Source organism: Austrofundulus limnaeus, unplaced genomic scaffold (genome assembly GCF_001266775.1).
Source record: "Austrofundulus limnaeus strain Quisiro unplaced genomic scaffold, Austrofundulus_limnaeus-1.0 Scaffold19, whole genome shotgun sequence".
NCBI classification, from domain to species: Eukaryota; Metazoa; Chordata; class Actinopteri; order Cyprinodontiformes; family Rivulidae; genus Austrofundulus; species Austrofundulus limnaeus.
Window position 1 is genome coordinate 586,726 of NW_013952421.1, and position 13,677 is coordinate 600,402.

The window sequence follows — 13,677 nt, forward strand, 5'->3', positions numbered from 1 at the left end:
ACACACACACACACACACACACACACACACACACACACACACACACAGTAATCACGTGTGTTACGTCTACCATGGTCTGCTCAAATTCTAAAACTGGGACAGCTGGAGGGTTAATAATAAATTAGGTAGTCGCCATTTTGATTTCGAAAGCAGGTTTTTCTGTTTTGCTGCCTGACTGCTGTGTGTCCACACGGTGCTGCAGTGGAGCGGCCACCGAGCGGCAGTAATAAATGACATTGCAGCCAGGAACCAGGGGTAGCATCGTTAAGCTAACAACACAGTAGACTTACTATGGGCCTCCGGGTGACCTGACAACCGAGGTCGCCGTTTCTCCAGCTCGCAGATTGTTTAAAAAAAAGATGGCTCAGAGGTAAGCGTCGCTTGCGTTTTATGAAGTGATGGCAATTTAAACCAAGCCTGTCTGACTGACTGTCAAGTTGGCGGAAGACTGTGAAGCTCGAAACGAGAATGTCGCCCCTATATTTTCTGCAGCCCCTGGCCATGGTCAATTTTGTTAGCTTGTTGATCTAAACGCAGCGCGTCTTCGACATTGAAATACTTCGGAAACGCTGCTAGCGATGCGAGCGAAGTGTCGGCTTTACGATTTGCGTGCAGTGTTATTGGGAAAGGCACCGCCGTTAAATGCATGAAGCTAGGTGTTAGCATGAACTTGTATGGATAAGCTAACGGACATTACAGGTATCCTGCTGTAGCTCATGTGTTTTAACAGCGAACATGAGCACTTTCATATCAAGCTACTGTGAAAGAGCATGGCTGTTAACGTCAGATTTTAGTATTGTTTGTTTGTTTGTTTACAGAAACAGCTGTCAGGCTTGTCATCAGTTGGCTCTAAATATGTAATCATATGTGCAATAGAAAGACAAGCCTTGTCTTTTCGTGTCAATGCAACCACAGACTTTGGGATATTTTAACCAGCATTTTAATGATGAATGGACTGAGCACTTGACAGTTTTGTTAGCACGGTATAATGTTTCTGTGGTTTGATAAAGCTCAAGCAGATGTCAGGTGGAGAAGAATATCACTACACCTACGGTGGTTGCACTTTGCAGCAATTTTGTCAGCTGTGCAACATTTAAAAAAACAGCTTCCTACACATTAAAATGTCATTCTGCATGAGTTATTTTTTCCCTCTGTTTGTTTCTTGATCCCATAAAGCTAGCTGTGTAATATCAGTGCATCGATGTGCACAAATAAATCCAATTACAGATGCATTTCTTCCTGATTGTTTCAGAGTCGAGTGTTTCGCTTGACTTTATCTTTTGCTGTGGAGAAATAAACATTTATAATACTCCATCACAAATGAGTTGAAGGAAGCCTCTTCAGAGTTTGTGGATCTGGTGTTGGTATGATTGACTTGAATGTGTGAATTTTCACTGTCATACCTCTGTATGGTAAACAGCTCTTTAGTAAGATCCCCCAAGGATGCAGCTCAGAAGATATTTACTATATGCATGTCTAAAATGTGTAATTGTGTCATTTATTATCCCTTTTTTTAATCTCCACATCAAATAATTTTCTGCTCAACAGCTAAGTGTATGTTTGTGACGGTCGCCATGTTTTGGAAGTTTGACTTGAACACATCCTCTCATCTGGAGACTTTGCTGGACAAAGAGGATATCACGCTCAGTGAGCTGCTGGATGAGGAAGATGTGCTGCAGGAGTGCAAGGCCCAAAACAGGAGGTCTGCTTATTATTTGCTTTTGCGTGTAAAATTTCACATCTTTTCAGTGTCACTTGTTTATGCTTACTTACGTACCGTTCATTGTGAATTTCCAGACTGCTTCAGTTCTTGTGCCAGGACCAGAGCATGCAGGAGCTGGTCCGGCTGATTACGACAGAGCCCCCTGCTGGTGCTGATGAGACCAAGCGCTTCAAGTAGGGGATTTGTGAGGAAATATGCTGAAGTAGTAAACAGAGCATCAGGGAAAACTGACTTTTGCTGGTGCTGCACTGTGTCAAACTGCTTACCTGTCACTTTAAAGATGGCCCAAGAGCTTAAAGTGCATACAATAAATAAAAATCTAGATTCAACTAACCTGTTCAGACATGTTCAAAATGCCAAAGTTTAAAGGAGACCAATTATGGGTCCTAGAAATTTTTATGGTATGTCTGTGGGCTATCCAGACCATGTTCATTCAATTTAATGCACAAAATAATTCTCAGATAATAAAATTTCCTATTTTCTAGTTCTGCCTGCTCTGACTTCCGTTCAGAAGAGCTGTTTATGTTAATGAGCTCTGTTGGTAACGCCCTCCAAAAATCYGTTGACATTAACTCCGCCCTCCAAAGCCAGCGTTTACGTTAGCATGGCTAATGTTAGCAGGAACACCGTTGTACAACTATATGAGAGACCCAGAGGCAAAGTCGTGGTCCAAGCTTCTTTTTTTCTCTCCCTCCTCTGCTCTGAGCTCACTCTGCATGCTGTTACCAGAGCAGGGAGCAGCAGCGGTCAAAATACCTCAGAAAATCGAAAAAATGGGCTTTGACAAAGCTTTAATAAGCTAAACAATAGAGGTACATGAGAAAATGTGTTCATAACGAATGAAAATAAATAAATAAATTGTGTCCATGCCGGTCTCAAAACCTGGTCTCCCACTCTGGTCCAACACTCTACCCATTGCCCTATTGGAGGCTTGTTCTTGTTAAATGAGCTGCACATTGCACAACAACAACCGTGTCAGCTTTTTATACTGAGGAGGTGGAGTCTCACCCAGGGGTTGCTAGGTGAGGGGCTGAACGCAGGTTCAGGTGGGTTGTCGTACGGCTTGTGACATCACAAAATAACGGAAGTATAAAACTTACCGTTAATGTACATTAAAATACATTTACTTACAGTAAATAAGCCCCTGGGTGCATTTTTTTGGTCCTAGGACTGTTTTTTTTAAGAAGTACGTACCCAAAGTTGAGTAAAAAAACCTTTACAAAATGAATTTTGCACAATAGGTCCCCTTTAATTAAATGCTTGATGAACAGTCAACCAGCACAAGTACACTCAGTTCAGAAATGGAAATCGTTAGTTATCCTTTTTTGTGTCATTTTACTGCAACGTTTTACCGACACGTTCTTTTACATTTATTAACAGGTATTCAAATACAGCGTGTGAGCTGCTAACGTGTGATGTGGGAGTGATCAATGATAAGCTGGGTAATGATGAGCCTCTGCTGGAAACCCTGTATGCTTTCCTGGAGCAGCCGTCCCCACTAAACCCTCTGCTGGCATCTTTCTTTAGCAAGACAATTGGGAACCTCATCACACGGAAGACTGAGCAGGTCATACACACACACACACACACACGCACACTCTCACACACACACAGTCCTATTACGAAATCAAAGACGCTTAGAAGAGAAAGAATTAAGTCTTGTTGTGATTAGGGACGTCCCGATCAGATACTCAGTATCGGTGGCAGATACGGCCATTTTTTAAAAATCGGGTAAAATCAGATTTAGTCATGTGATTGGGCCGATCCAGTTTTCACAACAGTTTTCAGCATCATCATGCTTTACAACTGCCGTTAAGAAGTCAAGATGCAAGCAAGCATGCAACCATGTCCACAGTGTGGGAACACTTTTCAGTGGAGAACAATGATGCTGGAACTGCATCTTGCAAAATCTGCAAACCAGATGTTTCTCGTGGTGGGAACAGCAGGGCTCGCTTTAAAACTACCAACCTTGTCACTTGGAAAGAAATAAAGTTATCGGATCAGTATTGGATAGAACTAATCATTAGAAAAATCGGATTGTATCGAGAGCCAACAAATCTGGATCGGGACATCCCTAGTTGTGATTTCATTCAGTCTGAGTGGGCATTATATGCACAATCATTTTAATTGTTCTCAAAGCAATTGACTTCCACCTTTTAGATTATTCTAGCTTTTTATTTTGTTGTAATATAACATCCAGATGTTCCAACACATGCAGCCAAACTATTAAGTTTTGTTTTTTAATATCCAAGGGAGTTGAGGATTTAAAGACCAGTTTGCCTGATTACCCAACAGATCTAAATCGTTCAGATTTTCTTGTATTTATTGTCTAAAATGACTTTAGTGACCCCTAACTAGTTGTTGCTATGAATACTTTTTGTCGTCAGATTCAGGTCATTGTCCCTCTTATTAGTGCCATTTGTTAGTAAATACACTTGTTTTCTTTCTTCTTTTGGCTGTTCCCTCTTCAGGGGTCACCACAGCGAGTCACGCTGTTGCACAAACTCTCATGTTTGTTTTTGGCTAAACATTTTTCATCGGATGTCCTTCCTGACGCAACCCTCAACATTTACCCAGGCCTGGGCACTGACTGGGTTGTGCTAAGAACACATGCAGCTCAGTTTGTTTATGTGTATAGTTACAAACATCCTATTTAGATTGTTTATACATTTATTTCTCAATTTGTTCTTGCAAGATTCTGCTGCTTGTCTGACAGAAACTCCCGCTTTTATTCGTGGATGATGCCTGAAAGATTTCTGCACAGACACTTTTATCGTATGAACTCTGAACTCAGTCAAGCTTCCTGTCCTGTTCTCTTGACATTTAGCTGCATTTTAGGAAGTGATCCCTCAAAGATCTTGCTGCTGATTTAAATTTCAAGGCTTCCGATAGAAGGGCAAAAGAGGAAGGACACTAGGAGGCACAAATAAAATAAAGAAAAGAGGAAAATAAAGAACTTCCTGTCTCAGTTACAGATAGGAAGTGGCAGAAGAGAACTGAAACAGTCCTGATGAACTTCAGAAGTTTTGAAATACCTGCTCATGTACCCTGATTTACCTTCCTGAAATGGAGATTAATGCATCTTTTTTAATCTAATCTTATCTAATAAATCTTCTGTTTCATGTAAATGTGTTTCTTCTGTATGTGTTCAACAGGTGATCAGTTTCTTGCAAAGGAAGGATGAATTTCTTTCTCTGGTCCTGAAGCATATCGATACATCGGCCATGATGGATGTGCTTTTGCGCCTTATCAGCTGCGTGGAGCCTCCGCCGCTTCGACTCGAAACCCTTACTGTAAGTGACGCTCAAAACTTTACGTCGCTCTTGTCATAAAAATCCAAAAGAGGACATCTGTGTGGAATCGATTTGTTTTTATTCTGAACAGTGGCTGAACGAGCAGAAACTGGCTCAGAGACTCATAGAGCTCCTTCACCCCGACAGAGACGAAGAGGTAGATGAAAACTGACATGTTTTTGTTTTTGTTGTTTTTTTTTTTTGGTGCCATGTTTTTGTGATTATATATGTATGAAAATACATACAGTATGTATGTATGTTCCAAAATCTGGAATGTTTTAAGACCTAACATCAATTTCTGTTTTTTTTTCTGTCCTCCAGAGGCAGTCAAATGCATCTCAGACTTTATGTGACATAATTCGTCTTAGCAGAGACCAGGCCAGTCAGCTACAGGAGATTTCCCAGCCTGACCCGCTGCTGACTGTGCTGGAGTCGTAAGTGACTGAGACGCTCATGCGCACACACCTGTTCTCTCTTTTTTTTTTTTTTGAATCTGGATGCAGAGGGGATGACGTGCTCCCCAACGTGTTTCTGCAGGCAGGAGTGTGTGGAGCAGCTGCTGCAGAACATGTTTTCAGGAGAGAGGACTGAAAGCTGTATCGTCAGCGGGATTCAAGTTCTTTTGACTTTGCTGGAAATTCGGAGGCCCGTGTGAGTGAGAGTCTAACTGAAACTGAAAATTTCTCATTTATATAGATCATTGTTTTTGTTTTGTTTTTTCCAATCCCTGCCTTTGTATCATAATTTTTAAATTGATTTGATTTATGTTATTATCTGTAGCTTGTTTTATTTCGGAGGAAGGTGTTTACTGTTTTGTTTCTCTGTGTTTACGACAGGGTGGATGGTGTGATGGATGCTCAGGGGTTTGAGAGAAGCTACACTGTTAACAGCAGTATTTTGTTGGCTATTCAGCCACACCTGATACACTTCCACCAGCTACTTCTGCAGCCGCCCAAGGTACCCAAGCAATTCTAAAAATCCTCAAGAGGTTCTAAAAACAAGATTCTACAACAGTCATTTCTGAAGTTCTCAGTATAAAATTGAGTTGTTGAGTGTTTAAAGTGCCTGTTACATCAGATTTTTTGTGATAAATGTGATTGCACTTAAGGAAAGACAACATGATTAGCATATTGCAAAAGCAATTTCACACCACTGAGATGAACGGTTGTTGAGATATTTGCATGTGAAGTAACAGGAAGTGATGTCAAAGGGGAATTTCTGCATGTAAACAGAGCATTGTTATAACGGCTAACAACACAGACAGCAGGAAATTTTCTGATTTTTTTTTTTTTAGGTAATTTTAGTCCCTATAAGAGAGAGATGAATAAAAGTCAGAGTTCAAATAATATCGTTTTAATAAACAAAGATCAGGGAGTTTTCTTAGTAACTAAAATTTTATTTATAGAGCGCCTTTCACAGAAATGGAATTCACAAGATGCTGTACAATCATCAAACACAAAGAGAAAAACAGAAATACTTGACAATTACATTACAAATGATGAAATTCCGGTCAATACATTATCAAATTTTTGGAATAGGAAGGGGCATGGAATAACATGATGGAGAAAAAAGTAATTAAGGTATATACAATAGATAGGCTTGCCTGTAACTAATTGGAGCCGATGGTCATGGCGTATAAAATGTAAATGAATGTGTAAGAAAATTTGTATTCAATAAACTGAAGTCGAGATGATAAACACAAATGTTAATGTGATTTGTAGAAGGAATGGAAACCATACAACACCAGTCTGGAATCTGAGTGAGGTTTATTGTCGCTGATGCAGACAGGAAACCCACACTGCCCATAAAACGGAAGCTGATGTATTTATCCAGTTTCTTCAATGCCTTCGCTCGCCCCGCTGCTGACCTACGGCTGAGTCACAGGCATTCAGACACAATTCTCATCTGTCGTTCAAGCGTTTTATTGTGTTGTAAAAGATGTTTCAGACATGTAACTAGACCTATTTCAATCAAGACATAATAGATTAAACACTGTCAATATTTCAAAAAGGAGAACTTAAGAATGTGGTGTTGTGCATCTAACATCAGTACTAACCTCCCTAACTCTAAATTTCTTTAATCCCCCTGTTCACATGACCAAATCATGTGAACAGATGGATACCAGTCAGAAGTAAAATACGTGTTTTGCAGTCATGGAAATTTCGGTTCAGGATTTATGATTTTATGATATTCATAATTTATTTATTTACCTTAAAGAGTTCACCTTTGATGTCACTTCCTGTTTCACTTTAGCTAAGCCAAAATCAAAGGAAAATATGCTAGCTATGTGACAAAATGGTTTAAATCATTTGTTTTATGCCAATTTTCCTAAATATGAAGATATTTCCTTTGACTTTTTGTATTTGAAGGATAGGCATGTCACAGGCAATATGTATATTTGTGTATTTTTTTTTTATTTTTAGCAAGATCCCATGTTGACAACTCTGGGTGTGTTGGAGGAACCACTGGGGAACACACGTCTGCACGTAGCCAGACTAGTGGCCTCTCTGCTTTATACCAGCTCTGCTAGTCATGCAGTCGTAGCACAAGAGCTCTGCAAACTCAACACGTTGGACCTGCTTTTGGTGAGATAGGTGTGGGGGGGGGGGGGGGGTATTTTTATCCACCTTCTGAGGGTTGTTAAATGATCTTGAGAAAAATTCACACCCCATTTCAGAACTTGTTCTTCAAGTACACATGGAACAACTTCCTGCACCTCCAAGTGGAGCTCTGTGTGGCCGCCATCGTCCGTCCTTGTGTCCATGAAATGAGGCTGCAGCCTGGATTTGGATCCCAGGAAACACCCAAAGCTCAAGACGCATCACAAGAGGAGAATGCAAGCGAGGCCCCAACTTTGGAACCTTCAGACACATCTGAAAACTCTGCACACAACTTACTGGTGACTCATGTAGGTTTCTGAGCTCGTCTCTCTGTTCAAATGATATTTAATTGACTGGGAAGTGGTCTTATTAGGAAAGATTCTTTCTCTTAAGTTGTTCCAACACTGCCACCTTGTTCAGAGGATTCTGGAGGCTTGGGAAGGGAATGATAGAATACAGTAAGTGTTTGATATCTTGATATTTTTTAAATACATTTTTGTGGGGCAAAAAGCAGGTTTTCATTAAGCATGTATGTTTGGTCAGGTCAGAAGGAGGCATGAGAAGAGGGTACATGGGACATCTGACCAGGATTGCCAACACAGTGGTTCACAACCTGGAAAAGGGCCCGGTCCACACCCAAATAAGTGGCCTCATCACAGGTACATGTGACACTGAGGAAAGGAAGTGACAGCTGAAGCAAATTCACATCACTCAAATGTTATTTTAGGTACCGATCATGTGTGTTTGAATGTAGAGCTGCCAGAGGACTACAGAGGGCGCTGGGAAACCTTTGTGGAACAGACACTGTCAGAGACGAACAGAAAGAACACCATAGACCTGGTAAACCCTCACAGACACACAGCTGTGGTATTTAGCAGCTGCTTAGCCATCATACACGAGTTGAAACACAGACAGCATTTGTGATGTGGATGTTTTCATGTTCAGGTTAGTACTGGAAACCCTCGGCCTTGCTCAGAAGATGATATGGAGAGCCCCTTCCCTAAAGAACTGACAGTGCAACAGGTACACATAAACAATCACGCCAAATACCCAGGGCCTCTGTTGTAAGCTGAGTTTTAACTGCTCTGGTTTTGTGTTTTCAGGCCTTTTCAGACTATCAAATCCAGCAGATGACTGCTAACTTTGTGGATCAGTTTGGCTTTAACGATGAGGAGTTTACTGATCGGGATGACAGCATCGGGTAAATAAGTTCACGTTATTTTCTTTGTGCTGCTGGGTTCATTTTGTTTCTGACCTCTTTGGGTGATTCTTGCTTTCAATGCAGTGCAACATTTGACCGGATTGCAGAGATTAATATCAACATCGATGCTGGTCAGGACAATGTACGTCTGTTTAGATTTTTTTTTTTTAATTCGTGTGTCTGCATGCATTTGTCTTAAAGATGTTGTTGGACTGTTTTTCTACTTTTAAGAGCCAATAAAGTTAATTTCCAATCAGAAATATTACGTATCCCCTGAAAGGTTAAAGTTTGAGTTATTTAGTTTTTTTCTTACAGGCCAACACAGCTGTATTTGAGGCCTGTTCCAAGGAGAGGATTCAGCCTTTTGATGATGATGAAGAGGACATCTGGGAGGAGAAAGAAATTACCTATGCAACACAAACCAAGTCAAGGAACAGGTAAAACACAAAGCTCCTGTTTTTTTTACAGTAATTTACCTCAGCAATATTTATGAATTCTGTTTTTAAATGTTTTTGTTTTCTAAAGGTTTGGTTTACAGTCATCTCAAAGCCAAGCAGCCAGTAAGTCTTGTGATAAGACTTCAACTTCCAGTACTGACGTCCCTGATAAATCCACAGAGTCCGACTCTGAGGAAGAAGACAATAAAGATGAGTTTGATCCGTTTTCCAGTCAGGAGCAGACGGAATCAACTGCAGGTGAGATGTGTTTTCTCGTGCCTTTCATGAAGTTCAAAACAAATCTTTTTTTTTTTATGTTTCACTTAAGTTTGTCTGTTTTTTTTACTTTTCTTTCTCAGGCACTGGCTGGGTGGCAGATTTTGGAGAAGTCAACTCAAAGGCTCCTGCTGCTGGAGAGGCCTTTGCTGCTTGGGAGACTCCAGCTTCGCAGCCAGCTTCAGGGGAGGCTGAGGAGAAAGGGTGGGCCAAGTTCACCGACTTTCAGCCTTTCTGTTGGTGAGTTTCAGCTTCCACGTGAAGAAAATATTGGGGAGAAAAACACTTTATTTTGAAGCCTAGCTAGATTTAATTAAACTACATTTAAACTCAGTAATTACAGCTCCAAAACTATAATAATCCCAAGAAAAATAGATGAAAGGAATTTATTTGTTTTGTGGTTTAAAAAAAAGTCCTGTATTGTGGTTGGCATGTTCGTGTGTTAGTATTAATTAATGTGGATGTAAATAAAAAAATCAGCGCATACATCTTTAATTTTGCCATTTTTTTCACAAGAAGTATTATGTTTAGTGATTCAAAACAATAATTTTAGTAAACACAATTAAAGCAGTAGTTGCTTAGCAGTACCGAATACTTTGTGAAGTTTTCTGTTTGTGACTCATTGCTTGTCTAACAGCTCTGAAACGGGCCCCAGATGCAGCTCGCCTGTGGATTCAGAGCTCAGTGGATCGGACAACACCAAACTAAACCCAAACCGTAAGTAAAAATAAAAAAATTAAATATATACATTTGTATGAAGTATGACAAATGCAAAGAAACTAATAAAATGACTCAAATTTAAACTATTTTGTATAAATACAGTAAATAAATCAGCTTATTTTTATTTTGTTTATAGTCTAACTTTGCACCAAGCTTAACCGCTGAACAGTTTTTGTTTCTCCGGTGGGCAAAAACGATGCAGTTTCTGTCTTTAAATGTCTTCAGACACCTCTGGGGACTTTTATTTTGAAAACTAGGGTGTCAGACGACTTCCTCCTGTTCTTCCCTTTAGTTTGACACCCTTACAAAAATAAAAAAAATATGTCGATAGGCTTTTAAGAAATTTCAGGGGCAACTGTTAAGGTTTAAATTTAGTTTGCTGGTTTTAAACATATAACAATTTAATGAATAAACAACAGTGATCCTACTATATGCAGAGTCTTAGTGAATTGTTGTTCACTAAGGATGTTTTTTTTTCAGCGTGGTTTTGTTTTTAAACCCCTACAGCCTGTGTGTGGAGTGCATGCGTGGCAAGGAAAGCTCCACTCGTGGCGTCGGACAGCTCGTCCTCCAGCGGCTCTGACAGCGACGAAGAAGAAGGAAAGACGGAGTCTACGTCCAGCGAGATGGTCACAAAAGAGACGATCACCACAGGTGCTGGCAAGGAGACGATCCGGCTCACTGTGGACGCCAAAAACGAGAGGGCGGTCTTCACAAGGTGCTCATTCTCACACAACAAACACAGCAGCTGTTCTGTCTGACGCGGCGTGTCCGAGTGCTCTTCAGAGACCGCTTCTCCAAACTTTATTTCCCCTCCCTTTTTTACAATTCTACTGTTTCTTCCTCCAACTTTGTATTCCCTCCTCTCTCATGTCCTCTTGGTTCCAGAGTTTTCCGGCCTGCGTTCAGACGGTATGTTGTGCTCTGACCGGTGGAATGTTGTCCTGATGGATTTAAGATGCTTTTGTTTGCTTGTTGCATTTCACAGGTCGTTGAGTAATAATCCTTTAGTGTCATCATTCAGACAGGGTCTGATTCACAAAGAAACATACACTAACCCCCATAGATGACCCACAGGGCTGCCCTTTAAATTAGACTTTCCATCGAAAAGATGAAAACTTTTTTTTTTGGATATCTGACTGATTTAATTCAGTCATTTTGAGGTAGTTTATTTCAGAGCTCCCCACAACTAACAGTCTGTTATTAGCATGCTATGAACAGAGGTTGCAGCATTTTTATCATTCTAACAGATCACGTTATTAACAAATTACTAACAGTGAACGGACAAGCATGCTGCAGTTAATTTGATGTTACTTTAAACTGCAGAAAAGGAGTAGAAACCCATATGAGCTGTCACCCACAGCCCCAGTGGAAGAGTGGATCACAGTCCTGAGCAGAGAAATAAGAGTGGAAAGAGTCCAGAGAAGATAATCAGTTACAGCAACTAGCATCTGGTTTATTTCTGCATGATTTCATTGACAGTCAGAATAACTCTGTATTGTTTATACGTGTATTTTTGTTTTGTTTGTTTGCAGTGAAGCAGATAAGTTGCCTGTAGAGGGACTGTCCATTAAAGACAAAGACGAAGAAAGAGAAAAGAAACATGGAAATGGTTCCAGCGCTATCATCGCTAGTTCAGCTAACCAGTCAACTGCTTTCACACAGTGAGTTTGTGCGTTTTGTTAGCTTATTTTATAGACGGCCAGACTGGGTAAGGGTGGGATCACCAAACATGAGGTTCATAAGTTTTAAAAAGTGCAAAAAGAGTGTCTACCTGTGTTTAAAATCAGAAGCTAAATTCAGATTTGCAATGTAAAGTTTGTTCCAGCTGATGCTGGACAAAACTGTGACCTAAGGTGACATTAGCGGCTGCAGCTTTTTCAGCCAACCAACTTCTTTATCACACAGATCAGTTCAAAACAAGAATGCATCAGCTTTCAACAAATCAGTGCTTCAGGAAGAGCAGCGTTGCATATTTACAGAAACTGTCACCGTGCTTCTTAACAGGTGGATGAATACAAGTCATCTAAACAATTCTGTCTGAGGGCAGTTATCAGATACATCGTACTTCCCAAAATGTAGACATCATCACCGGTTTTTATCCTCAATTCCACTCTTTTTACAGACAAATTGTATTTTAAATGGAGGGGGGATGACTGATGCTACACAATCCTAGTAACTCAGGGCGAACAAAATAAATGTCTGAGTTTTTGATGCATGTTTTTCTTTTTTTCCTACAGAGAGATGCAGTCCTCCACTAACGGACCGGCCTAACGAAGCAGCACAGCCACACGCTTCATATCTTTTTCATTGAACGCACAGCCATGCCCCCTTTGCTTCCTGTTAGCAGCGCCCCCAATGCCCCTTTTATTGTGTCCAAAAAGATGTAAGTAAGTAGGAGGTCCTCAGTTCTGAGGTCAAACAGTATTTCTGCTGGAAAACAAATGTCTATAAGGGTACTACTGATGTCTTAGATGCGCCTTCTTGACATAATTGAAACTAAAGTGCTTCAAGAAGAAATGTAACTTTTCGTTGTGCCAGACAGCTAGATATGAACTTTTCATGACCGGACTTAAAGTCTGCCATTTCACCTCTCAGTGAAGTCTGACTGATTTGGATTTCTTTACTCTTCAGGCATAAAATCAAGGCCCAGCTGGTTTTTCTGTCACAGGTTTTGACTGTTTACACCTCAGTAAAGAAAACTGGTTTCAAATAATCAGAAGTTTCTCGCTAAGCTGGCTTCTTACGTTATCGCCACTGTTTTCAGCCTTTTCACACACAGGCATTTTACTATTATGAACATGAGTGATGATTATTTCTACCGACGTTCTCAGTCAACAACAGTTTTTATTAGCTTTGATCATTGGGAAAGAGATTCTGCTTTTCATTCTTTAGAGCATCAGATTTTGGGGGAATCATGTTTCACATTAGAAGGGTGTGTGTGTGTGTACCGCTGTGTACATGTGTTTGTAGATGTGCTTGTATGTGTGTGTGTGTGTGTGTGTGTTTTTAGCTCTGAAGTACAGAGTGTATTCTCAGGTTTAAGGAGGGATATGTAGATACGAAGAAAGCACACCTGTGTAACACACACACACACACACACACACACACACACACATCCATACACGCATAAAAACACACGCAAAAAAAGAAAACAAAATCTCAAACACACACACGTACACACACAGTAATGATGTGCACATACCAATTCAAACCACCCTCCGTAAATGTAATATTGTGAATTTTGAACCTGTATTAGGTTGTGGCTATTCTTGGTAATATGTAAACGTAATATAAATGTAAACATTATATATAAACATTATATCTATTTTTGGAATAAATCCAGTGTATGGAAAGAGGATTGTTTTTGCAGGTTGTGTGTGTGTGTGTGTGTGTGTGTGTGTGTGTGTGTGTGTGTGTGTGTGTG

At 40.3% G+C, this 13,677-nt stretch overlaps 1 protein-coding gene across 3 annotated transcripts; it reads left to right on the forward strand.

Annotated features, from left to right (window-relative positions):
• Positions 1 to 65: 65 nt before the first annotated feature.
• Positions 66 to 13,609, forward strand: ppp6r2b (protein phosphatase 6, regulatory subunit 2b; the record flags this gene model as incomplete). Of its 3 annotated transcripts, none has more annotated exon segments than XM_014003477.1 (25): positions 66 to 370; positions 1,549 to 1,702; positions 1,798 to 1,896; positions 3,104 to 3,290; positions 4,879 to 5,016; positions 5,108 to 5,173; positions 5,338 to 5,450; positions 5,554 to 5,667; positions 5,853 to 5,973; positions 7,440 to 7,601; positions 7,694 to 7,924; positions 8,010 to 8,074; positions 8,160 to 8,275; positions 8,344 to 8,456; positions 8,562 to 8,639; positions 8,720 to 8,817; positions 8,902 to 8,959; positions 9,133 to 9,254; positions 9,343 to 9,512; positions 9,614 to 9,770; positions 10,168 to 10,247; positions 10,758 to 10,968; positions 11,139 to 11,162; positions 11,786 to 11,914; positions 12,491 to 13,609. In XM_014003477.1, coding segments are annotated over 24 exon segments (2,832 nt in total). In that variant the 3' UTR covers positions 12,525 to 13,609.
• Positions 13,610 to 13,677: the final 68 nt, after the last annotated feature.